Raw genomic sequence first — 23,231 nt, 5'->3', positions numbered from 1 at the left:
ATTTGCATTTCTCTGATTGCTGGTGAGGTTGAACACCTTTCATGTATTTATTGGTCATTCCAGCTTTTTCTATAGGAGCCAATTCACAGTCTTGGTCTATCTTTTCATTAAGTTGTCTTTTTCTTAAAGATTGTAGATGTTGTTTATATATTCCAATAACTGATCCTTTGTTGGCTATATGGGTTGGGGTGACATCAGTTAATAAAATTTTAAACTTTTAAGACTTTTTTTGTCTTTTATCAAGCTAGTTTTTAATGTACCCAAATTTGTTTTTTCTCTTTTTCATGAATCTATTGTATCTTATTTAAGAAATGTTTTCCTAGCCCCCCAAAACAGAGATATTCTCCTCTGTTTTCTTCTGAAAGTTTTATAGTTTTTAAATTTAGAAGTTTAGTTTATTTCTAGTATATGTATTAGAATTTTTAAGTATTTCACACATATCTAAATGTACTATGTAGGTTCCCAGACTGTCTCCATTTGTGCCTTTCTGGACTTTAATGATTAACTCTTATTTTGCTCCATGAGAAACCTTTGTAAGCATTCTATTCGCACCAATTCTCATCCCTTTTATTTATTTATTTTGCTTAAATTAAACATTGCCAGTTTCTGTTGTTTTCAATAAAAGTAATCCTAACTAGCCCTGGCTGGTGTGGGTCAGTGGATTGAGTGTCAGCCTGAGAACTAAAACATAACAGGTTCGGTTCCTGGTCAGAGCACATGACTGGGTTGCAGACTGGGTCCCCAGTTGGGGGCATGCAGGAGGCAACCAATCAGTGTATCTCTTGCACATTGATGTTTCTCTCCCTTTCTCCCTCCCTTCCCATCTCTCTAAAATAGATAAATAAAATCTTAAAAAGAAATTCTATCTAACACAACTGTTCTCTTCAACATAGAGGCCTTGGTCTGATTGGAGGGACATGGCCTTGCCTTTGGGGAGAGCTTTCTGAGAGGACTCAGACCCTGCCCTGGGGAGCCTCAGTGAGGGGTGGAAAAGTGTGGAGGAATCACATATATCGAAAGCTGCCAAACAAGTCAGCAGATGCCCTGCACTGGGAGCTTTGGCCTTGCATACCAGTGCTGTGCTGCCCTCAAAGAAATGTGGAGTTCAGGAACTTCTTGAAGAGGTGGTTTTGCAGCCAGCTTGTTACATAGACACCTGCTGGGGACATCAAGCATTGTGTGTGTTCTCTGAGACTCAGCCAACTGCAAGTAGGGAGAATACTGGGAGCAGGAGACAGTGAAGGCAGGTAGGGGCACCTCAGGTTCTTGTGGTGATAAAGTGCCTGGCCCTAGGTTACAGCCCAATTTGTGCTTTCCTTCCTCCGCAGTGAGGCCACTGGGGTATGCCCCCGCCCCAGTTCAGCATCCCGCTTCTGCTGCCCATCTCCTTCCCTCTCTTTCCCCAAGGAGCCTCTTAAACTGGGCAACTGAGAAATGAAATTGGTTCTGGAGCCAGTGAGAGTGTGGGTGGGCCCACACCTGGGCTCACTGTGCTTGTGAGCAGGTCTTTATGTTCACTGGGTGGTAGGCTTTGTGGTGGGCATCTTGGTGGGCTGTCTTCTGAGATCTGAACTAGGGGGACTCTCTGGGGGCGCCTGCAAGTGCCTGTGTGTGGTTGGGTTTTTATTTCTGGGAGAGGATGGTTGTGTTTGGATTTAGTGAGTGGGTGTGTGTTTGTGTGGGTTTGTGCTTATGTGAGAGGGTGTGTGTTTCTCGTCCAGGTGTCCACAGTTCTGGGTGTGGTCTGATCCTCCCTGTGGGCGACGGCAGGAGTTGTAAGGTGAGATTGGCCTGGGCAGGGTGGAGCTGTTGTCTCTGGGACTGGCCTGGTTGGCTGCTTTTGGGTAATTCCCAGGCTCAGAGGTGTCATGGAGACTGGAAGAGAGCAATGAGTCACTCCTCCCTCCCGACCAGCCTTGGAGAAACGTCTTTCCTGTCCCCAGGGCCAGGTTTCACCAACAGCCATAAAGAGGCCCTGCCCAAGCCTTTTCCGTTTTCAGGCAGGTCTGCTGAAACTGAGCCTGGGGGCTGCTCAGATGGGACCAAGTCCCCCCTGAAGCTAGGTGGTCTGAAATCACCCCCCGGGACTTTGCCCACACCAGGGTCCTGAGCCCCTCTGCCCACCCTCAGCAGCACCCTCTCTGAGAGTCACTCCCCTCCCCAACCCCCTCCTCTTCCTGCGGCTGCAGGAAGGGAAGGGGCTTCCCTTCATTGCAGCCCCTCCCTTCTCTGTACCTCCCTCTTTGAGTCTCCTTCTGCTCTGAGCCTTGTCTCTTCACTAAGCTCTCTCCCCAACCCCCTCACCACCACCCAGGGGCCATGGGAGGGTGTGGTGGGATCAGTAGCAGGAGCTTGGTGAGGGATCTGGTGTCGAGAGAGGGGGAGGGGCTCAGGGTGGGGTCAGGGAGATGGCCAGCTTGTCTTTAGCCCAGTTGGCTCTGTTCCATTATGAATGTGCGCACCAGGGTTTCACCATCTTCCCAAGCCTACGTGGGCCTAGTTGAGATTAAGGGGGACGCTGGGGAAGGGGAAGAGTAGAAAGCTGCAACTCTGGAATTGCCACCATCCCAGGGGTTCCTGAACAGTTCCTTCCTCTCCTCCTTCCTTCTTGTCACACAAGCATGCACTCATCCACCTGGCTTTCTTCTTTCTCTGCTCCGTGGAGGGCCCAGAAAAGGTCGTGTCCCTCATTCCCAAGATCTCAGCCCTCAAGCCCAGCCCTTGGTTTAGGCTGCTGTGGCCCGCACCTCGCAACAGACCCTATACTGCGTGCCAGGGCTTTCCTCCAGGAGACCTGGTCAACGGCTGCAGTGGCACTGGCCTCCACCAGGGAGCGCTCCCGGGCTCTTGGGCCACCCGTTCAGTGTGAGCTACTCCCTTGCTGTACACCTCACCGTCCGGGCTAGGATGCCCACCTCCTCGGCCTCTGACTCGAGGCTTCATCCACACTTGTTAGGCCCTCTGAAGGCCCCCGAGGGAGCCCACCGTAGGCCTTCCCAACCGGACCTCCGCTGCCATTCACACGGTACTGGTCAGCTTTTATTTCTCATCGTGATGACACATCTGTAAACCCCACCTATGGACCACCATTTGCACTGAACCCCCTCACTTCACTGTGAACTCCAGTTGGGAGTACTTTTGGTGGCCCCATCGCATTTCTGCCTGTTAGGAATAGGAGCGATTTTTAAATTTCCGGGGAACGGGTGGGGCACACCTCGGGGGCTGCAACTCCCACAAGCAAGCACAAGAGGGCGACATCTGAGAAGCCACCAAGGAAGGGCCAGGCTGGCTCAGCCTTTGCCGGGTAGACACCCAGCATTTGTCCCCTGGGGTGCCGCGCCACTGCCAGAGGCTCTCTCTCCTTGCTAGGTGTCCCAAGGGAGGGGGGGCTGTCTTTAGAGGTGTAGGCCCCTCGAAGATCCCTCACAGAGGCTCTCTCTCCTTGCTAGGTGTCCCTGGACAGGAGGTTATGGTTGGGGCTGGGAGTGGGGGAACCCTGAATTTCTGCTACCCTGCTACGTTCCAGCATGCCTCACCCCAGCCTGGCACCATTTCAGGAAGATCTTACTGATTCCCGTGGGACCGGCAGCCCCTGAACAAAGGACCTGTGATAATCTGAGTTTCTCCCCGGCTGCAATGGGTTCAGGGCTCAATAACTTCTAGGAAGCAAACTTGGATAGATCTGATGCTTACTATGGTGGTTACACACACTGACTTTTGCTTCAGACAGTTCTGGGTTCAAATCCTGCCTCCACAAGTTGTATGTCCCTGGGAAAGCACTTAAATACTCCAAGCTTTGGTTTCTTCATTGGTAGGGTGGGCTGATGTTATCAAGCATGGTGTCCGGAGGGTTAACAGAAGTTTTGTGCTGTCTACCTGGCTCCCAACAGGCATTTGAGAATTGCTAAATATTATTATTTTTAAAACAGCTTTATTGAGAAATAATTCACATGCTGTACAATTCAGCCATTTAAAATGTGTAATTTGATGGTTTTTAGTACATTCACAGAGTTATGTAATCATCACCACAATCAATTGTAGAACATTTTCATGTTCCCCTCCAGCCCTAAGCCACTAATCTTTCTGTCTCTATGGATTTGCCCATTTTAGACATTTCATGGAAACAGAATCATATAATATGTGGACTTTTGTGTCCATTTTCATCCACTTATAACAATGTTTTCAAGGTTCATCCATGTCGTAGCGCATATCAGTGCTTCATTTCTTTTTTGGCTGAAAAATAATTCCTCTGTGTATGTATAGCACATATTGTTGATCCGTTCATTCACTGATGGCCACTTAAGTTGCTTCCACATTTTGTCTATTCTGCTAGTGCTGCTATGAACATTCAGGTCTTTATTATTATCATTACTGGCCTTGTACTCCAAGATAACAAGGCCTAAGCTCCCAGATCTGATCAGAGCACAGAGAAGGGGCAGAGCCTGGAGGGTCATTTTGTACCAGACTCACACCAAAGGGAGGCCTGGACGGTAGAGTTAAGTGGGGACGGGGGAGCCACTTATCCACCAGCAGAGAAGCCCAAGATACACGGTGCTGGGTCAGACACTGGGGAGACACCAGGGCATCAGTGATCATGAGCTTGGGGACACAGGAGCCAGGAGAGCGCTCATATGTGTGTTTGTAGTGAGAGGATAGGCAGTATCCATGTGATCCAGCCTTTGGCTGGCTCTGGGACCCTGGCAAGGATGGATGGACTGGCTTGCAGGGTGGTGGAATGGGCCAGATGGGGAAGCCAGGCCTCAGGAGCTCCTTCCCCATCCACAGATTGCCCATGGGCTGCTACTGTCCCCACAGAGGCTCAGCTGCACCTCAGCTGCACCTCAGCATGTTGTCCTGGCCTGCCAGGCCCTGAAGATTCAGGCCTCTCCTCTCCTGTCCCCTCTCACCTTGCCCACACTCCCCTCTCTCCTCTCCTCCTTCCTTCCAGGCCCTCTGGTCCTACACCACCTCTCCCATGCCTCGCCTGCTTTCCCCATGCAGCTTCCCCTACACACTTGGCCTGACTGGTCCCTTAGTTTTTCTCTCAACTTTTTATTTTGAAAAATTTTAAACCTACAAAAAAGTTACAGGAATAGTGCAATGAACATTCATATACCCTTCACCCAGTTTCACTGATTGTTAACATTTTGCCACATTTTCACATTTTCTGTCCCCCCTACACACATACTTTTTTTTTCCTGAACCATTTGAGAGTTACACGAATCCACCATGACAGCCAGGTGCTCAGTACTTCAGCCCACACCGCAAGAGCAGGACAGTTCTCATCAGAACAGGAGCAGGGCTGAGTGCGGAGTCCCGCCTGCTACAACCTCAGTGCCCCTTCACTGCCCAAGTGGGAACCAGGAAGGCTCCCTGGAGGCTCAGCTAGCTTTCTTTCTTTCTTCTTTCCTCTTTTTTAAAAAATAGATTTTATTTTTTTAGAGCAGATTTAATTTACAGAAAAATTGAGGATAGTATAGAGAGTTCTCATAAAACTCCCATGCCCAGTTTTCCTTCGTATATTAGTATGGCACGTTTGCTTCAGTTAATGAGCCAATATTGATCTTATTACTAACTAAAATCTATATTTTATATTGATTTTATTTTTACCTAAAAACCTTTTTCTGTCCCAGGACCCCACAAGGATACCGCGCACATTTAGTTGTTAGATCTCCGTAGGCTCCTCTTGGCTGCCACAGTTCCTCAGACTTTCCTTCTTCTTGATGACCTAAACCGTTTTGATGCACCCTTGTCATATATATTATAAGATGTTCCTCTGCTGGGATTTGCCTGGTGTTTTTCTCATGATTAGATTGAGGTTTTGGGTTTTTGGGAAGAAGATCACAGAGATAAAGTGCCATTTTTTTTCACATTACAGGCGAAAAAGGTACACTGTCAACATGACTTGAGGCTGTGGATGTTGACCTCAATCTCCTGGCTGAAGCAGTGTTTGCCAGGTTTCTACACGGTACAGTTACTCTTGTTTTCCTCTTTTCCATCTTGTCCTCTTTGGAAGGAAGATACTATGCAGCCCACGCTTAAGGAGGGGTTATGGCCCCCCCCCCGCCCGCCCTCATGAGGGCTCAGTATCTACATACATTTTTTGAAACTTTTCTGCATGGATGATTGGTCTCTTCTCCACCATTTATTTATTTATTTATTCAATCATTTATTTATAACAATATCTGGCTTCTTTTTTATTCTTGCTCAGTAATAACGATAATTCAGTAGCTTGTTATTGATGCATATTCTGACACACACAGACTGTTCATGGGGAAGTCAGAGAGGAAAAAGTTGCTCTCCCTGCCCTCAAGGAACTCCCAGCCTGGCTGGGGTTGGGGTGGAGGGAAGTGGAACCACGCCCACACACATTGCGGCAAGTACTCTGATTGGGTGATCACAAGCATCTGGGGGAGCCAGAGGCAACCCCTGAATAGCCGTGGGGCTGGGAGTTGCAGGATGGGACAGGATTTGCCAAAATGATGAGTGGGCACCGCAGGCAAAGGCCTCAGCCTGGGCAAAGGCTAGTGGGCCTGAAAAGAACACTGTGTACTCAAAGCTTGGTGAGGGACAAATGGCTGGTGGGCGTGGTGGCCACACAGGACGTCGGAATGCCAGGATATGAAGCAGGAGAGGAAGGCTGGGCCAGGCTATGGCAGACTTTAGTATTCATGCCTGGGGTAAGACTTCATCTTGCTCACTCAGGGAGTGCCGGCAAGACTTCTGTGGGTGAGTGGGGAGGGTGAGTGTGTGTTGAAAGGTCACTGTGGCGTTATTCACAGGAACAAAAGGTGAGACCTTTTAGTTGATGGCTGGATGGCTCCTGGCCAATGATTTCTGATTCCTCAGTGTGGCTGGGAGACCACTGAGCCCCAGGCCCTGAAGGGGTAACATAGATTGGAGCCTGGGGGTTTCCATGGTGCCTAGGGCTTGTCAATGGCTGAATAAGGAGGACTTCCTGATGTCCTGGTCAGAGAAGGAGCTTCTGGAAGGACTGAAGTTGAGAGTCCTGTCAGCCTGTTGAGATGGCAAAAAACTGCAATAGAGTTGATTGGGGAAAAAAAAAAAAAAGAAGCATAGGTGGCCATCTGTGGATGAATGGATAAAAAAGGATGTGGTAGCCCTGGCTGGTGTGGCTCAGTGGATTGAGTGCCGACCTGCGAACCAAAGGGTCACTGGTTTGATTCCCAGTCAGGGCACATGCTTGGGTTGTGGGCCAGGTCCCCAGTAGGGGGTGCATGACAGGCAACCACACATTGATGTTTCTCTCCTTCTCTTCCTCCCTTCCCCTCTCTCTAAAAAGAAATAAATAATATCTTTAAAAAAAAGTTGTGGTATGTATATATATAATGGAATACTACTCAGCAATGAAAAAGAATGAAATCTTGCCATCTACCACAACATGGATGGAACCTTGATGGTTTTAAACTAAGTGAAATAAGTCAGGCAGAGGAAGACAAATACCATATGATTTCAATTATATGTAAAATCTAAAAAACAAAACAAATAAATAAACAAAATAAAATAGAAACTGACCCATATACAGAGAACAAGCTGATGGTTGCTGGAAGGGGTGGGTGTGTGGGTGGGGGGCTATAACAAAACTTCCAGTTATAGCCCTGGCTGGTGTGGCTCAGTGGATTGAGTGTTGGCCCTCAAACCGAAAGATCACTGGATTGATTGCTGGTCAGGACACAAGCCTGGGTTGCAGCCAAGTCCCCAAGTGTGGGCATGCAAGAGGCAACCAATCAATGTTTTTCTCCCTTCCTGTCTCTTTAAAAATAAGTAATTAAAAACCCTTCCAGTTATAAAATAAGTAAGTATCGGGGATGTAGTATACAGCACAGGGTATATGTCAACAATATCATAATAACTTTGTATGGTGACAGATGGGTATTAGACTTATCACAGTGATCGCATTGTAAAGCGTACAACTGTTCAATCACTATGATGTTATACACCTGAAACTAACATAATGTTGTATGCCAACTATATTTTAATTAAAAAAAAAAAACATGGGACCTTTGTTGCACAGTCAGGTGTGTGGTGTGCACGTCATGTGGCCTGTAGGTGGGGACGCCTGGCCCGGGTACACTGCAGAGGTAGACAGCTATGGAGTGATGCTGGGGCATAGGGACACCGAGCCAGGGGAGGCTGGCCAGCCCCAGGGCACCTTCAGCTCCCCCCGCCCAGCTGGAGAGAAGCAGGGAGTGTGCAAGGTGAGGGAGGGGGTGAGGGCATGCCTGGTACTGGGTGTGAGGCACACGTCAAAAGTTTAAACATGCAGGTTAAGCCCTGCTATAAAAAGAACATACATTAAAAAAAGAACAAAAATAAAAACAGTTCAGATCTAACCACAAGTGTGGCAGCTCCTGGCTTGGCCTTGCCTTCTGCTCCCCAGCTGATGGGGCAGGTTGGGGCGGGCTGTGCCCTTCCTCTGGGCTAGTCTGATCCGGAGCTGGGAGCCCAGGGAAGGAGGGCTGCTGGCCATGTTGGGTCAGTGGGTTCATCTGGCAAAAAGGCAGAGACCTGGCGGCTGGACTTCTGGGCCCCAAGGAGACGAGGGGTCAGGATCTGTGTGTGTCAGGAACGAGTGTGGGTCGTGTGTGCCCATCCATGCCGGGAGGCACGGAGCAGGAGAGAGGTTGGAGGCCCCAAGGCCAGGCCTGGGGGCCTCTGCACTGCGAGGGAGGGGTAATGTAATCTCTGAGTCACCTGGGGCTCAGATGATCCCTAGACTTCTGGGTTTTGTCCCTGGTTTGTCACCACTGACTCACAGGCTGCCTGCCTGGGAGTCCCCTGATCAGCCTGCTGGTTTCTCTCTCCCTCTCGGTGTGTCATGGAAGCAGAGACAGCTTCTCTGTACGCTGTTGTCATCAGGTGTATGCCCCGCCCTGGCTTCTTAGAGGAAAAGGGTGCTGGGTTCCAGGACCCTCTGAGGTTGTCACCAGACAGGTAAAAAGCAAGCAGGCTGGGATGACCCCCCCTCGCCCCCTGCACCCACTCTGCCCACTAGAGACCAGGCCTGTTCTGGCCCTGGGCCCAGTGAACTGCTCTGGGCGTCTGGGGTGGCCCTGGGTTAAGATGTGCCCTCAGTGAAGCCCCAGCTTTTCTGAGGCTCCATCATTCAACAAAGAGCAGGGCAGCCCTCCTGTCTCTCTCCCTGCAGTCAGCCCGCCACACTGGCACAGGTACCTCCCCACAAGTCAGAGATGGCCAGGCCTGCCCTTACTCAAAGCCCATCCATGGCTCCTGTGTCCCCGAGCTCCTGGGCTGGGTGCTGGAGGCCTTTCCTGACATGCTCAACTTGCTTTCCAGTCCAGTTCCGCCACCTGCCCAGCTCCAGGCCCCTCAGAGGCCATGCCTGTGCCCCATGCCACCCTTTGGAGAAGTCTCTCTTCATAAGCTTCTAAGCTTTTACCTGCCCTTCAGGTCTCCTTTCCACCTGCCACTTCCTCCAGGAAGCTTGCCCTGGGCCTCGGGTGGAGCTAGACAGCTCCTCTCCTCTGGTGCCAGGAGTTGCCTATGTAGATTGTGAGTCGGGGGCTCGAGGTCAGTCACCAGCCCAGTTCCCTGTTGAGCTCCATGCCCAGCCCTGAGACTGGCCCAGTACAGGTCGTCAGTACATTCTTTGTGAAAGAATAAAAGAAGAGACAGCCTGCCTGGTGTGGCTCAGGGGTTTGAGCGCCATCTTGTGAACCAAAGTATTGCCTGTTCAATACCCAGTCAGGGCACATGCTTGGGTTGCTGACCAGGTCCCCAGTACAGGATGAGCAAGAGGCAACCACACATTGATGTTTCGCTCCCTTTTTCTCTCTCCTTTCCCCTCTGACTCAAAATAAATAGTGTTTTGGAAAAAAAGAATAAAAGAAGAAACAGATGAAGAGTAATGAATGAAGGGTAGGTGTAGAGGACAAACGCCAGAATCAGGCAAGGCAGGGTGTGGATCCAGGCCTTGTCATTATTCTGGTGGCCCTGGAAGGTCACATCAGCAATCAGAGCCTTAGTTTTCTCACCTCTAAAATGGGAGTGATAATGCCATGCCTAGTTTTGTAATTATTTCTTTTAATACTAAGGCAGCTAGCCAAGTGCATGCCCCATAGCTGGTGCTCAGAGAATGTGTCCTGAGAGCAGATGAAAGGGGGCCTCCAAGCTGAGGAGAGGTGGGCTGGGCAGAACTGACTATACCATCAGATTGGAAGGTCTTCAGGGATCCCCTGGCCTCTCCTCCACAGCTTCTGGGAAGTTGAAGACACAACCTTCAGAGAAGAGGGCTGTCTTGAAGTGAGGTGGAGGGGACGGGGTGGGAAGGAGGTCTCATGTCTGAGGCCTGGGACAGACCTCTCTGAGAAGCAGGGAAGCGTACTGGGAAGGGCTGGGTAGCTGGGTGGGATGGTGAGGAAAGCTAAGGTCATGAATGAATATGGGGTTTTTGAAATCACCAGACAGAAGTTGGAGTTGGATGCACCAATTTGAAATCTCACTCCCATCCTCTCTTTAAGTCTCCTCCCCTTTCCCCCATCTGAGCCCCTCTCTCTAAGCCCATTCACTGAGCTCCCAGCCCCTCAATCAGCCATTCCTTCTCCTGAATCCATCTCTTGTCCTTCTGTCATGTTCCCGGAGGTGCCCTCTCTGCTTGGGCCATGGAACTCCAGCCAGCAGGCAACAGTGGGCCTTGCTTTTCTCCCTTGAAGATTCTCCAGCCATGGCCACCCTCACCCTCACCTTCTCCTTGAGCCCACGTGGGGCCCAGCCTGGGGGCAGCACCGGCTCAGCCAGTCTGGCCGGCTGGGCGGCCAGGCCTCCTGTGCAATCAGGCGTGTTATTAGCATGTCCAGTGCCGACTGAGAGGATGGCTACTGGGGCTGGCAGCTGGACCGAAGCCGCAGGGGCTACCTGCTGAGCCTAGGGCCAGGCCTCCCTTTCTGAGCCCAAGGCCCATGGCTTTCTAGAGCCTGTGCTGGGCCCGTTGAACCCCCGTCAGGGCAGCCAGAGGGATCTCAGTGGGCCCAGCCTCCGGGGCCTCCACTGTATGTCTTCACCGAGCCTCCTACTGCCTGGGAGGGAGGTGTCGTCATCCTCCTTACCCAGATAAGAAAATTGGTTGAGAGAGTTTAATTCTATTGCTCAATGTCACAGAACCGGTAGTGGCACAGCTGGGACTTGAACCAGGGAGAGTTGGGGTTATTCCTTTGAGAGCCACAGAGGGGTTGCCATATCCTCCTATAAATTCTGGAAGTCCCAACCCTGGGGCCCAGCTCTCCTGGCGGATGGGAAACCCCGTTGCTTCCAGAGCCCTGCAGGAGGTGGCTGGTCCGGACCAGCCGGCTGGCTTTGGAATTGTCTGCCTGCTTGCTGTACGATTCTAGGAGGTCTCTCTTCTGGAACAATTCAGTGAGATGGCTCTGAAGTGACCTTGTGACATAATCTTTACCCTCCCGGGAGACTATGACATCCCATTGCAGATTATTTACTGAAATTTTAAAGTGTTTTAATGTAATGGCATTTTAGCCTGTGTTTGTGGTCTGAGAAGTTAGTGAACTTCTGCAAAAATAAATAGTTTTGAGCCAATTTCTGGGCGGACTAATTTTTGAGCTGAGAGTGAGACTGCTTCTTTTTGTTCCCCAATTTTATAAAGATAATAGATATATCCTTAAATATATTTATAATATTTATTTTCTTCTGATTGTGTAAGGATCAAAACATTCTGTTTGGTGAGGAGGATTTGGTAACTTCAAATTGGCACCGGCTCCCCTGGCGTCAGTCTTCCTGTTCTCAGAAGATAAAGAGCAAAGGTCCCGAGACCCGAATCTGCTGGGCCGCTCCCCTACCTCTCAGAGAGGTCGGCTCCAAGCCTCAGCCAGGAGACCTCCTTCCTACCCACCCAGCCGCCTGCCCCACCTACCTCACGCCAGGTTCTGAGATTCTTCTGGCTGCCCTGGAGGGGGTCTGGCAGGCCCAGCACTGGCTCTGGGCTCGGGAGGCAGCAGGACAGCTCAGGGCTGGATGGGGGAGTTTATCTGCCTCTTTCCTACGGATGCCTGGGGAGGGATGCCTGAGGATGCAGGGCACTGAAGTGAGTATTGTACTCTGATCAAAAATTTGGCTGAGCTCAGGGGTTGGGGGGATGGGCAACTGAACAGTCCTAGATCTCGCTTGATGTGAGCAGGACCAGAGCTGAGATGTGGCTGCTTTGTGCTTTGAACTGGGTTCCATCTTCCTCGTGATACTAAAACCTTTTCAACTCACAAAGCATTTTTGCTTCCTCATCTCATTTCACATCTGCCTTACATAGGGAGGGGCAGTCATGTCTTTGTTTTATAGAGGGAAGTAAGATGGTTATGGGGTGGGCAGGGATGGGAGCACCGGTCTGGTGGGGAGAGGGCTGTTCTTGATAAAAACCAGTACGTATGATACAGTCCTATTGGCATAAGATTATATAGGGTAATTTGGCAGGAAGAAAAAGAAAATGCTAAGAAAAAGAAAGTGCTAAGTCTGCCCTCTCTGCCCCAAAGCAAAGGTGATGAATGGCAGACACCTTGTAAAGTATCACAGTAAAAGTATGTCTGAGCAGTTGGGAGGGCCAGGCTCCAGAAGCCAGATTGGGTGCAGGAAAAGTGTCTGGGCCTTGCTGGTATTTTTCCTGTGGCAGGTGGGTGGGACTCAGCCAGCAGCTCCTGGAATAAATCAAGTAAACAAATTTCTCTCCCGCTCCACTCCTGTGCGGAGCCGCTCACAGCTCCCCCAGGGCCCCTCCTGCTCCTCCTTTACACCTGAGCTCCCTGCAGACCCCCCCTGCCCTGGGCCTGCACTTCGCCTGATCCCCTCCTGCACCTGCCCTCCTCCTGGCCCCTGCCCCTCCCCCACCTCTGCTGCACTTGGCTGCGCTGAGCAGGGAAGGACAGCTTCTTAGTCACTTCTGTTGGGACACAGGTGAAAAGGTAAGGGGCCTGAATGCTCCCCCACCCCGATCCCACTTCTGCTTTTCTACGTGCCAATTGGCTGTTTCCCAGAACAACAGCAGGAAGTTGGCGAGATGGGGGAGGACGGCCAGGCCATCTGGCCAACTCCCTTCTGCAATCAGAAAGCTCGCTGAAGGGCTGGGACAGCAGGTAAGGATCCTCTGGGTTAGGAGGCTCCAGCGATGGAGCCCCCACCCCTCTCTGGGCCTCAGTTCAGCCATTTATGCAAAGGCAGTAAGATTCTGTGCCCTGCTTACTGACAGGGAGGCTGTGATGAATTCATTGCAGGAAAGCACTTATTGTCAGTCCCTAAGGGTAGTTGTCCCTCCTGTTCAGCCCACAGACCTCAGTGTGTGCCGTTCCTCAGAGCCTTGTAAGGTGAGCCTTGTAAGGTGAACCCAGGGAGGTGTGGTCCAGGCAGAAACCATCCCTGTTTGTGTTGGTGTGTGTTCCTAAGTGTGTGGGGGGAGGTATGGGAGAGTGGGGGCGGACAGTGGGAACATGGAGAATGACTTCTGCATTATTGAGCACCTACTATGGGTCAACCCCTGTGCAGAGCTCTGAAGTTAAATAAGGCACTGCTTTTGTCCTGCAGGAGACCCCAGCCTTGCAGGGGAGATGAATGTGTTTACAAGACCTCAACTCCCCCACTGTGCTAGATTGTCCCTGCCAGCCTTGTGTTTCATTAGGTGACTCAAGTGCCTCCCATGTGAGGAGAGCTCACAGATGGCTTCAGCCCAAATCACGCAAGCTTAATGGTTCTCTGGCAGGAAGCTCAAAGTCCTCGTGTATCTGTCAGAATCAGTTACCTCAGGGTCCAGGCAAGGTGCTGGATAATGCTGGGGGCTCAGGGACATATTGGAGCTGACCCCTGAGGCACCCCACCCCGAGCATGATGGGGAGGAAAAGCATGCACTGACCATGTGGGTAAAGGGTTCCCTTGATCCAGCTGGGATGAGCCTCGGCCATTCTCTCTCACCCCCACAGCCTCCTTCCTCTCGGTCTCCTCAGCCCCTTGCCCTGAACTGGGCCCTTCCTGATTCTGGACCCCATGCCCTTCTTTCACCCCCATCCTATTTCCAGAGATACCTTTCTAAAAGGTGTGTGGAGCCCTCAAACTGGAACCCAGTGCCCTTGCTCTTCCCAGAGCCTCTGTGCACAGCCCCAGGGCTTGGTGACGTTTGAGGCAGAGATTTTTGGCCTTTTCACTCCAGCCCCTCCCCACTCCCCTCGTCTCTGGTCAGACTGGATTCTTCTGGTTCCCAGAAAAGCTGCATTTTCCTGCATTGGGGTACCTGTTCCCTTGCAGTTCTCTGTCCCAGGATGTCCTCCTCCACCCAGTTCTGCTGCCTCACACAACTCCAGAGGGACCCATTCATGACGATTCCTGTCACCAGTGCCTTCTGCAGTGTAACGGCAGAACGCAGTGCCCCTTCTTTGTCAAGCTTCCTCCTCAGAACCCCACCTCCACCCTGGTCTGAGTTTTCTCTCCCCTTGAAGTCTCATGGGACTTTGCACCCATTCTAGCTTTATCTGACACCTACTCTGTGTGTCTCCACAGAGTAAACGCCCATTTGCTGGGCTGATGTCCCGAGAGTCCGGCCCTTAGCGAGCTCTTAGTGACCCCTGCCCAGCTCTGGCCAAGCAGGTTAGCCCTGGTAGGAATGAAGCCCACTGGACATTTCCAGGACAGGCTGCCTTCTCTTTGGCCGAAAGGGCATCGCTTCCAAGGCCCCCTGCTCTGGCAGGGCTGGGAAGCCGGTGGCGATGGTGAAAGACGGGGAACATGGCCGATAGACCCAAGAGTCCTGTGTCCCAGCTTCTCGTTCCCCCAAATTGGACCTCATCAGGCCAATGCTGAGACTACTGGTGAGGCAAGTGCATGGTCAATGAGAATCTTAATAGTAGTGATCAGGCCAGTGATGAAGATGATAAGGATGCAACAGTAATCAAGGTGGGGCTACTCTGACTTTCCCAGTACTTCATCCTCACTTTCAACCTTCCTGAAGGACCCCACCCCTGTTTGCCCAACCAAGCCTGGTATGAAGGATTCCAAGGGTGTGGGGACCCTTGTCTTCACACCCTGGACCTGGCCAAGCCTAGTTGCTCCCCTGGCCTGGCCACTTCCAGGTGCTCCTGAGCCGTGACTCAGAGTCTGACCTCAGCATGGGCCTGGTTGCCAGGGGAGAGGGCAGTTTCCTATGAGATTGTGACTCAGGGGCCCAGGGCTGGGGACTTAAAGTGCCTTTGTTGGCCTGGGCTCAGGAATCCAGAGAAACTGGTCGAGGGAAAGGCCTCAGGGATGAAACCCCGCCCCCTACCTCCCCGCCCCTCCAGAGAGCCATATAACCGCCCCAAGCTCTAGCTTGTGAGCCTGTGGCACCTATCTGCACGGCAGGAAGGAACGGGTCTCGTCACACTCTCTGTGCTTGTGCTTCTGACTCTTGGGAGAGACACTCCGCGGCTGCTCCAACTCACTTTGCCTTCGGACTTGCAGTGAAAGGCCTCCCTGTGGACGGAGTGTCCATCCTCAGCACTTGGATTTCTACAGCCCCCAGGGCCAGATCCCCAAAGACTTCCGGGTCCTAGACGCCAGCAGACACTGAAAGATGGCCTCCATGGGGCTACAGGTGATGGGCATCGCGCTGGCCGTGCTGGGCTGGCTGGGTGCCATACTGAGCTGCGCGCTGCCCATGTGGCGGGTGACGGCGTTCATCGGCAGCAACATCGTCACGTCGCAGACCATCTGGGAGGGCCTGTGGATGAACTGCGTGGTGCAGAGCACCGGCCAGATGCAGTGCAAGGTGTACGACTCTATGCTGGCACTGCCACAGGACCTGCAGGCAGCACGGGCCCTCATTGTCGTCTGCATCATCGTGGCCGTGGTGGGCGTGCTGCTGTCTGTTGTGGGTGGCAAGTGCACCAACTGCGTGGAGGATGAGAGCACCAAAGCCAAGATCATGATTGTGGCGGGCGTGGTGTTTCTCCTGGCTGGCCTGCTTGTGATGGTACCTGTGTCGTGGACAGCCAACACCATCATCCGTGATTTCTACAATCCCCTGGTGGCTGCTGGGCAGAAGCGGGAGATAGGGGCCTCACTCTACATCGGCTGGGCGGCTGCGGGTCTGCTGATGCTCGGCGGGGCCCTGCTCTGCTGCAACTGCCCACCTCGTGCCGACAAGCCCTACTCAGCCAAGTACTCTGCTGCCCGTTCTGCCCCTGCCAGCAACTACGTGTAAGGTGCTGCCACTCAACTCTCCCTGGACTGTTGACTGTTTCTCCCTGGACTGAGCTCAGCGCAGTCTATGAACCTAGGTTGGCCCTGCCATGGTCTGCAGGTTGCTGGGGGATGGGCAAGCAGGGACTGAGACAGGCCATTGGCCAGTAGCCCTCAGCTCCTTCCGGCCCTCTTGGACACCTTCCTAAGGCCTCCTCTACAATAGCAAGGATGGACTGAGAGATTTCTGAGCCACCCTCCTCTGAATGGCCTATGGATGCAGGGGAGGGGCAGGCAGCAACAGGGCACGGCAATGGAGTGGGGGGCTGGCTCTTGCTGGCCAGGACAGCTCAGCCCTGACTGCTTGGACTCTGAGTGGGTGCCCTGCCCATGCTTGTGTTGGCCACTGTGCCCTTCTTTGATCTTCCCCACTCCCTCTGAGTGCATCCAGTGGAAACCTGTGGCCATGAAAATGGCTGGGGCCTCCCTCATCCACCTGCCTGTGCAGCAGAGTTGACAGACAGGTTTAGGAGGGAGGGGTGAAGGTGCTACAAACTGGTTTGGGTAGTGGTGGGGGAGGGGGCCTCAGAGGAGGCCCTGGCTGCAGGTACTGCATCCCACCCACCCTGCAGCCTCAGCAGGAAGACTCTGGGCCCCTTGAAACTGGTCTCCTCTGGATCTGTCAACCCTGTGAAGGTCATTGGCTGGCCTGGGGAAGGCAGGGGGAATGATCTTTCTCTAGCCTTCATCCTAGTAAGTCCTGGAGCTTTTTCCTGACTCTGTGGTTTGTTTTGTAATTTAAGATCTATTTGTCATGGCAATTACTATTATTTTCTACAATAAATAGGACCTGTTCACAGGAAGACTCTGTATGTCTCTGGTTTCAGCCGTGGTGGTGGGTGGGGCAGGCTGGAGGGGGTCAGTGAGGGACAGGACCTCTGTGTCGGGCCTGGATGGGAACACTTGAAACAGGTTTCATGAAAAAAACTGCAACTGGCCTGACTCTGGAATCACCTTGTTCAAACTCTCCATTTGTCAGAGGGTGAAGCCCATATACAGGCAAGTGTGTGCCCAGAACCCTGGTGAAGTGTTGGGGACTCCAAGGGGGGACAGACAAGAACATCCAGCCCTGGGAAATGGGCCACCTGTCCTCTCCCAGTTTGTCCCAGCTTTGTCTGGGCAGCCAGGCTGGTCTGCTCACCCTCCAGGCCCCACCTCCCGGCCTTTGCTTAGGCTATCCCTGCCCTTGGCCTGGAATGTCCTTTTTCCTTTCTCCACCCCTCGGAATCCTGCTCATCCTGAAGGCCCAGCTGAGAGCCTCCTACCCCGTGAAGCCTTCCCACCTGTTCAAGACAGCGTCCAAGCCTCACCCTGAGTTCCAATCTCTTTGGAGCTTAAGTAACCAAGTCCTGGACAGGTGAAAGTGTTTGGCCAAGCACCGATGCTGGAGTGGGGCTTTCCTGTTTGGTGAGTTAGAGATAAGAGAGCCCATCACCCTGGGAGGAGTCAAAGTCCCATCTGTGGCCCTTTGGTGACTGGTTTAGGGACAACCTAGAGTGGGGGTCCTCTCTATCCAGTTTCTCACTTCTGTCCTCCACAGGTACAATGTCACTCTTCCCTGGGGCAAGGAAACTATAGAGTCAAAACCCTGTCACCCCTTCTGGGGCTCATTTAACAGGAAGAGCTCTCCTGAGGAGCTGGGCTGGCGCAGTGGCCCTGTTTTACAGATAAAGGCCCAACAACGGGCCTGACTGCGGTCACATGGAGGGTCAGAGGCCAGTTAGGGGCTGAACTCTGGTCTTCACTCCTTCACCAGGGTCGCCTCCTGCTTTCGGTATAAGTAGACAATACCAGGGATGTAGCCATCACTGTCAGAAGTGCCAGGCACCTCCTCCAGCTTGGAGGTAGCCAGTTCCCACCGGTCCACAGGCCAGGCCACCAGGCGTTCCCACTCCCTGGCCTGTTCCAGCCTGTCCAGAGTAGCCTCCATTGCCTCCTTGTATTGAAGGTTGGATGAGTTGGCCCTCGTGGTCAGACACACCAGCCCACCTGGAGAGGAGTAGGGGAGAAAGAGGTGAGTGGGAAGGGACAGGAGCCGAAGTTTCAGGTTAATAGTTCCCTTTCCTTCCAGCTCATGTCCTCAAGGACATAAGTTCTCCCAACTTGTCCCCAGGCCAGCCTCTTGCTATCTCCAAGCCTTAGGTACTGACCATTCCCACCCCTGTGAATACCCTGTGCTTCTCCAGCCCGAGTGCCTACAACATCTGATTTAGGACCCACGAATCCTTTATGCTGGGAACTCTTGTTTCCCTGGACAGAGGAGGCTCCCTCCTCACCCAGTCCCTCCGCTGGAGGATATGGCTGCGGCTGGATGCACAGGACGGAAGCACATAGCTTTGGACCTGTTCCTTCACTCCCATGAGTCTGTTTCCCAGCTTGTAGAGTGGGGTTAATTAATGACTCTGTCTCAGAAAGGCCGGTGCAGTCGGTAAGCCCTGGCTGGCTGAATGAATGAATGAATGAATGAATGAATGAATTCATCCCTTCGAATCTTTTCCAGGCACCTAGAGTATGCTGAATGCAGGCTCAGATACACCTAGGAGATTCTGGTGTCTGAAAGGTTGCCTGGAAGAGGGGTGAAGAGAGGCGGTGGAGAGGGGCTCTGTGGAAGGAACGACTGTGAAGCAGGGAAGCCTGCGACATGCGGGCAGGCAGACAGGGCTCTGGCTAGCCGCGGGGTCTGGTAAGCACCGGCTGGGCTGAGAGGCCTGATCTTTTCTGGCTCAGGCAATGGGAGTTTCCTGTCCTGAGCCCAATCACCATCTCCTTCTCTGACCCCACCGATGTCCCTGCATCTGTCAGCCTCCACGGTTCCAAGGCCTGCCCAGACCTGCCCAGGCTTAACCACAGACCCCGCAGGGAGATATACTGTTGCCAGAATAGGGAAACCTTCAGAGCTTCCTGCTCCTGCCCTGCCACCAGGTCAGGCCTCACGATCCTCACACTCCACTACTCTCCCTTTTGCCTGTATCTTCACTTTGGCTGTATCCCTGTGTGGAATGCCCTCATTCCCCATCCCAGCCCTAGAAATGCCTCTCTTTGAAATCTTGAGCCCTGAGCACTCATGGCCCTCATCAGCCCACCTCAGGGGGGGCAGTGGGCCCTGCAGTGCCTGCAGCCCAAGTGTTTGGGAACGAGGGGCATGGTGGGTGGGTGATTGAGCCCAGAGGGCAGGATGTGTACATTCTCCCCAGAGCAGAGGGAGGCACAGGGCAAGACACACAGTAGGAACGCAGTAATCAACCCCATTTCACAGATGAGGAAACTGAGACCAGGAATGAGTGACTCACCTAACAGCTGTCCAAGAGTTGGTGAGGAAGCTAGAAGGTGGGAACTGAATTGAGACCCTACTGCATGCCAGGGCTAAAGCAAAGGCCTGAGACATTATTTCACCCAATTCTCACAGCAATCCTATTAGGGAGTGACTACACCACCCTGCTTACAGATGGCACGGAGGTCGAAGAGAGTGGAGTGGCTCCTGGTGGCCTAATGCATAAGAGGCAAGGGGGCCACTTGTCTACTCTGCCTGTTTGCCTGGGTCAGTGGCTGGTGGCTGGAATGTTAGGCTAGGCTGTGTGACCCTGGGCAGGACCATGCCCCTTGCTTGGCCTCGGGGATTCTGAGGCTTGTGTCTTTGGGTGTGGAGAGGGGAAGGTGTGTGTGGGCTGCTTCTCACCTGGCTTGGTAACTCGCAGGAGCTCAGGAATGGCACTGCAGGGCACCTGGCCATCACTGAGGGCACCCACTATCAGCACTGCGTCATAGGTCCCTGTGTGAGGTATGCAGATGTGGCGTGCTGTTTGTCTTCAGTGTGGCCTCAGACCACCCTGGAGGATAGCAGCCACCCTCCAGGGGTCTGGGGAGGGACCAGAGATGCCACTAGGGTCTGCGGGACCCAGATTTCAGAGGGAATATGGCAGGTGTAGCCCAGTCCTAGACTAAGGTCAGGTCATGGGATGGAGGGATCAGAGAGAGGGGTTCACAGGGCCTCAGAGAGGGTCTTAGTGAGGCATTGGGGGCTTCTTAGTGAATGAAGAGAGGGTCTTCATTCACTCAGAGGTGAATGAAGGCTCAGTATGGAAGGGGGCTCATAAAGGGCTCAGCAAGGGAGGGGGAATGGAAGCTTGGTAAGAGAAAGGGGTGCCGTCAAGGCAGGCTTGGTCAGAGGGTGGGCCTTGGGGTGTTAGGGTAGAAGACGACATACCTTCCGGGCTGGGCAGAGGCTCCTGGCCCAGGCTGCAGAGGCTGAGGCGCTGGTAGAGGCCGCGGGCCCGGGCCCGTTCCAGCATCCCTGGGCTCCCGTCTACCCCATGCAGCTGGAGGAAGCCCCGAGCCTGCAGCTGGGATGGGAGGACTCAGTCATAGTGCACACCTGCCACCTCCCAGCTGCGTCCCTGCACCTCAGGGAGGGCAGTGGGCCCTGCAGTGGATGTTGCCCAGGTGTCTGGGAACAAGTGAGCCTTGCGCCAGGAGCGGCAAGAAATTTGAGCAAGCGGTGGGATTGAGAGCAGATGACCCGGGGAGACCTCACCTCGACGGCCACCAGGCCGGTGCCACACGCCACGTCCAGGATCAAGGCAGTGTGGGGTGGGCCTGGAAGGGCTTGGGTGAGACAGTCCACTGCAAGGTGGGGGGCACGGTACTGCAGGGTGGCCACATCCTGGGAACAGAGTGCTGAGCTGACTACCAACCTAGTGTTCGGGGGACCTCAGTGTGGGGTGGTCTAGAAGTTAGCCAGGCCAAGCTGTGTGTGTGTTTGTGTGTGGTGATGTGGCAGGACTGAAGAGCCAGTCCCCAGCCCACTGCCGAGACCTGCTCTGCTGGCCGAGGCAGTGCTCTGTGCTTAGTCCATAGTGACCCCTCAATGGCATCTCCTTCAGACTGGCTGGCCTTCTGCCCGGCTGCAGTCCCAGAGTGGGGAGGGAGGTCTTGGCCCCTGATCTCTAGGGGCTGCCACTATGGAGTGTGGGGCTGGTCGGAGGGCAGGGCTGCTGTGGGTGGGCAGAAGGGCCAGTCCGAGAGAGGGGACAAGACTGCAAGGTTGTGTCCAGGTCTCACTTCATTCTCACAAGCCGCCTTGGGATGCAAGGCTGTCTATTCTCGCTTTACGGATAGGAAATCGAGGCTGGACGAGCAAGTGAGGTGGAGGACCCCGGCGGGTTTACCTGGTCATAGTTCGAAGCCCAGAGGTCATAGAAGTGCAGCTTGTCGGTCAGGTCAGTGAGGCGGTGCGCGGCCCGGACACGCGCGCAAACCTTGGACAGCCTCTCGCCCTCCTCCTGAGCCATCGTCCTGCTGGGACACGGCCTCCATGTCCTAAGATCCATCTCAATCTCCGCCCCCCACCTCTCCCACCCGCCATGCCCAGCAGAGGCCTTGCAGACCACCGGCACAATCCCATTTCACAGGCGGGGACGCTGAGCAAAGAGACTGGACACCTGGGGTTTAGGGCTGGAGAAGGGGTGTTCTCGCGGCGGGAGGGAGGGCTTGCACCGACCTCCCCGCCTCCCGCCGCCGTGAGAGGGTTTCCAAGGCGGTAGGAGGAGACCAGGTCGGGGGTCGGAACTCACCTCCAGTTCGACCTTCGGGAACTGTGGGCGGGGAATAAGTGGCGACCCTGGCCGAGCCCCTACCGCCCTCGACGATTGGCTTTCTTCTAAGAAAAACTGACCAATTAAAAAAAGCTCTGGCCATCCGCCCCTCCACCACCAGCCAATGAGCTCAAAGTTTTGGTCCTCCTTCCACCTGGAAAGATCCGTTTGACAAATTTTCTTGGTAGTTGAGTGACTGTGGCTTAACGAGTTTTCTCTGTGCCCTCGCGGCTTCCCGTGTTCTTTACGCTTCCTAAAAAACATGAGCTGGAAGGCAATGGGAGCCCCTGAATTCTTAGGGGCAAGAGAGGGAGCTAGGATCAGCCTTTATTTTTGGAATGCTCACCAAGGTCTTGGCAACACTGTGCAGTAGGGCTTTTTGCAGTGATAAAAAAAGTTCTATAATGGGTGCTGTTCAGTATGTTAACCACTAGTCACCTGTGGCTGTTGAGCATTTGAAATGTGGCTAGTGCCACTGAGGAAATGAATTTCAGATTTTATTAAATAGCCACCTGTGGCTAATGGCTGATGACGGCCTGGGAACCTTACTCCTCAGCCAGTGGTCCGGCGGTTTGCAGGCTTGCAGCATCTGATCAGCGTGTTTAGCTAGGATGTCCCAAGGGAGGGCGTTAGGGGAGCTTGTTAGAAATGGAAATTCTTGAGCCCCAACTCAGCTCTACCGAACCAGAATCTGATTCCTGGAGTGTGGAAGTGGGCTGGGGCCTAGAAATCAGCGTTTTAACAAACTCTTCAAGTGATTCTATGCAGCTAAAGTTTCAAAGGCACTAGCCTTAGATTCCTTGTAGGGAATCAGAGTTTAGGCAGACAGAGTTTGGGAGGCTGTTGCAATTGTCCATGCAGATGTTAACCTAAAAATGGAAGGTCAAAGTGGGAGGCAACAACTGTTGACATGAGATCAAAAAAAAAAAAGCTGTTTTGGGGGAGACGCACTGATTCAGGAAGGAACCCAAATAGTGTTCTGATTAGGGAGTGAAGGCAAAGGATATTTATGACAAAGGAAAGGGGAATAATTACATGAACAGAAGGAAGGACTTTCTGTGGGTGTTAATAAGCTAAAGAAGAAATTTCTACAGGTACAAGTAAGCTAATGCAGTGATTCTAATTCTAAAGAATGTCTCTAATTTTCAGTCTGGTAGTCATAACGTCTGTTAGTTTTGCAAACAGTTGTTTGAAATGCAATGCTGCTTTAGGTCCAGGACAAAGGTTATTTTGTCCAATTTTAACATTCCAAAAGTTTGAGAAGACGTGCAAGGCAGTTTCTTCAGGAAGGCAGCTTCAACTCCTATAGTTAAAAACTATAACATATAGTTTTGTGTAAGTGCACTCTCTGATGTTCACACAATGACAAAATTGCCTAAGGACATATTGTGAAGTGGCTCC

General features: G+C 52.8%; 2 protein-coding genes across 6 annotated transcripts; one reads left to right on the top strand and one right to left on the bottom strand.

The window, feature by feature from the left end:
• The first annotated feature begins 11,867 nt into the window (after window positions 1-11,867).
• Window positions 11,868-16,652, top strand: CLDN4 (claudin 4). Of its 5 annotated transcripts, XM_054589726.1 has the most exons (3): window positions 11,868-12,076; window positions 13,014-13,112; window positions 15,460-16,652. In XM_054589726.1, the coding sequence occupies exon 3, from the start codon at window positions 15,572-15,574 to the stop codon at window positions 16,199-16,201; it is 630 nt and encodes a 209-aa protein (XP_054445701.1). In that variant the 5' UTR covers window positions 11,868-12,076; window positions 13,014-13,112; window positions 15,460-15,571; the 3' UTR covers window positions 16,202-16,652. The 5 variants fall into 5 exon arrangements, with proteins under 5 accessions (XP_054445701.1, XP_054445700.1, XP_054445699.1 ...); XM_054589725.1 differs by lacking the exon at window positions 13,014-13,112; XM_054589724.1 differs by lacking the exons at window positions 11,868-12,076; window positions 13,014-13,112 and adding an exon at window positions 12,342-12,941.
• Window positions 16,653-17,826: 1,174 nt separating this feature from the next.
• Window positions 17,827-21,801, bottom strand: METTL27 (methyltransferase like 27). The gene is given in 7 exon segments (XM_054589721.1): window positions 17,827-18,106; window positions 18,108-18,228; window positions 19,916-20,008; window positions 20,444-20,579; window positions 20,771-20,899; window positions 21,405-21,531; window positions 21,678-21,801. Coding segments are annotated over 6 exon segments (720 nt in total). The 5' UTR covers window positions 21,528-21,531; window positions 21,678-21,801; the 3' UTR covers window positions 17,827-17,988.
• Window positions 21,802-23,231: the final 1,430 nt, after the last annotated feature.

This window comes from Pteronotus mesoamericanus, unplaced genomic scaffold (assembly GCF_021234165.1).
Source record: "Pteronotus mesoamericanus isolate MK-2021 breed Mesoamerican mustached bat unplaced genomic scaffold, CSHL_Meso_final scaffold_167, whole genome shotgun sequence".
Classification (NCBI taxonomy): domain Eukaryota; kingdom Metazoa; phylum Chordata; class Mammalia; order Chiroptera; family Mormoopidae; genus Pteronotus; species Pteronotus mesoamericanus.
Note: the sequence above shows the minus strand (reverse complement) of the source record. Positions and strands in the feature narration are given on the sequence as shown.

Excerpts from the sequence above, each read along its gene's own strand:
- CLDN4 (XM_054589725.1), top strand. The coding sequence starts at position 15,572 with ATGGCCTCCATGGGGCTACAGGTGATGGGCATCGCGCTGGCCGTGCTG.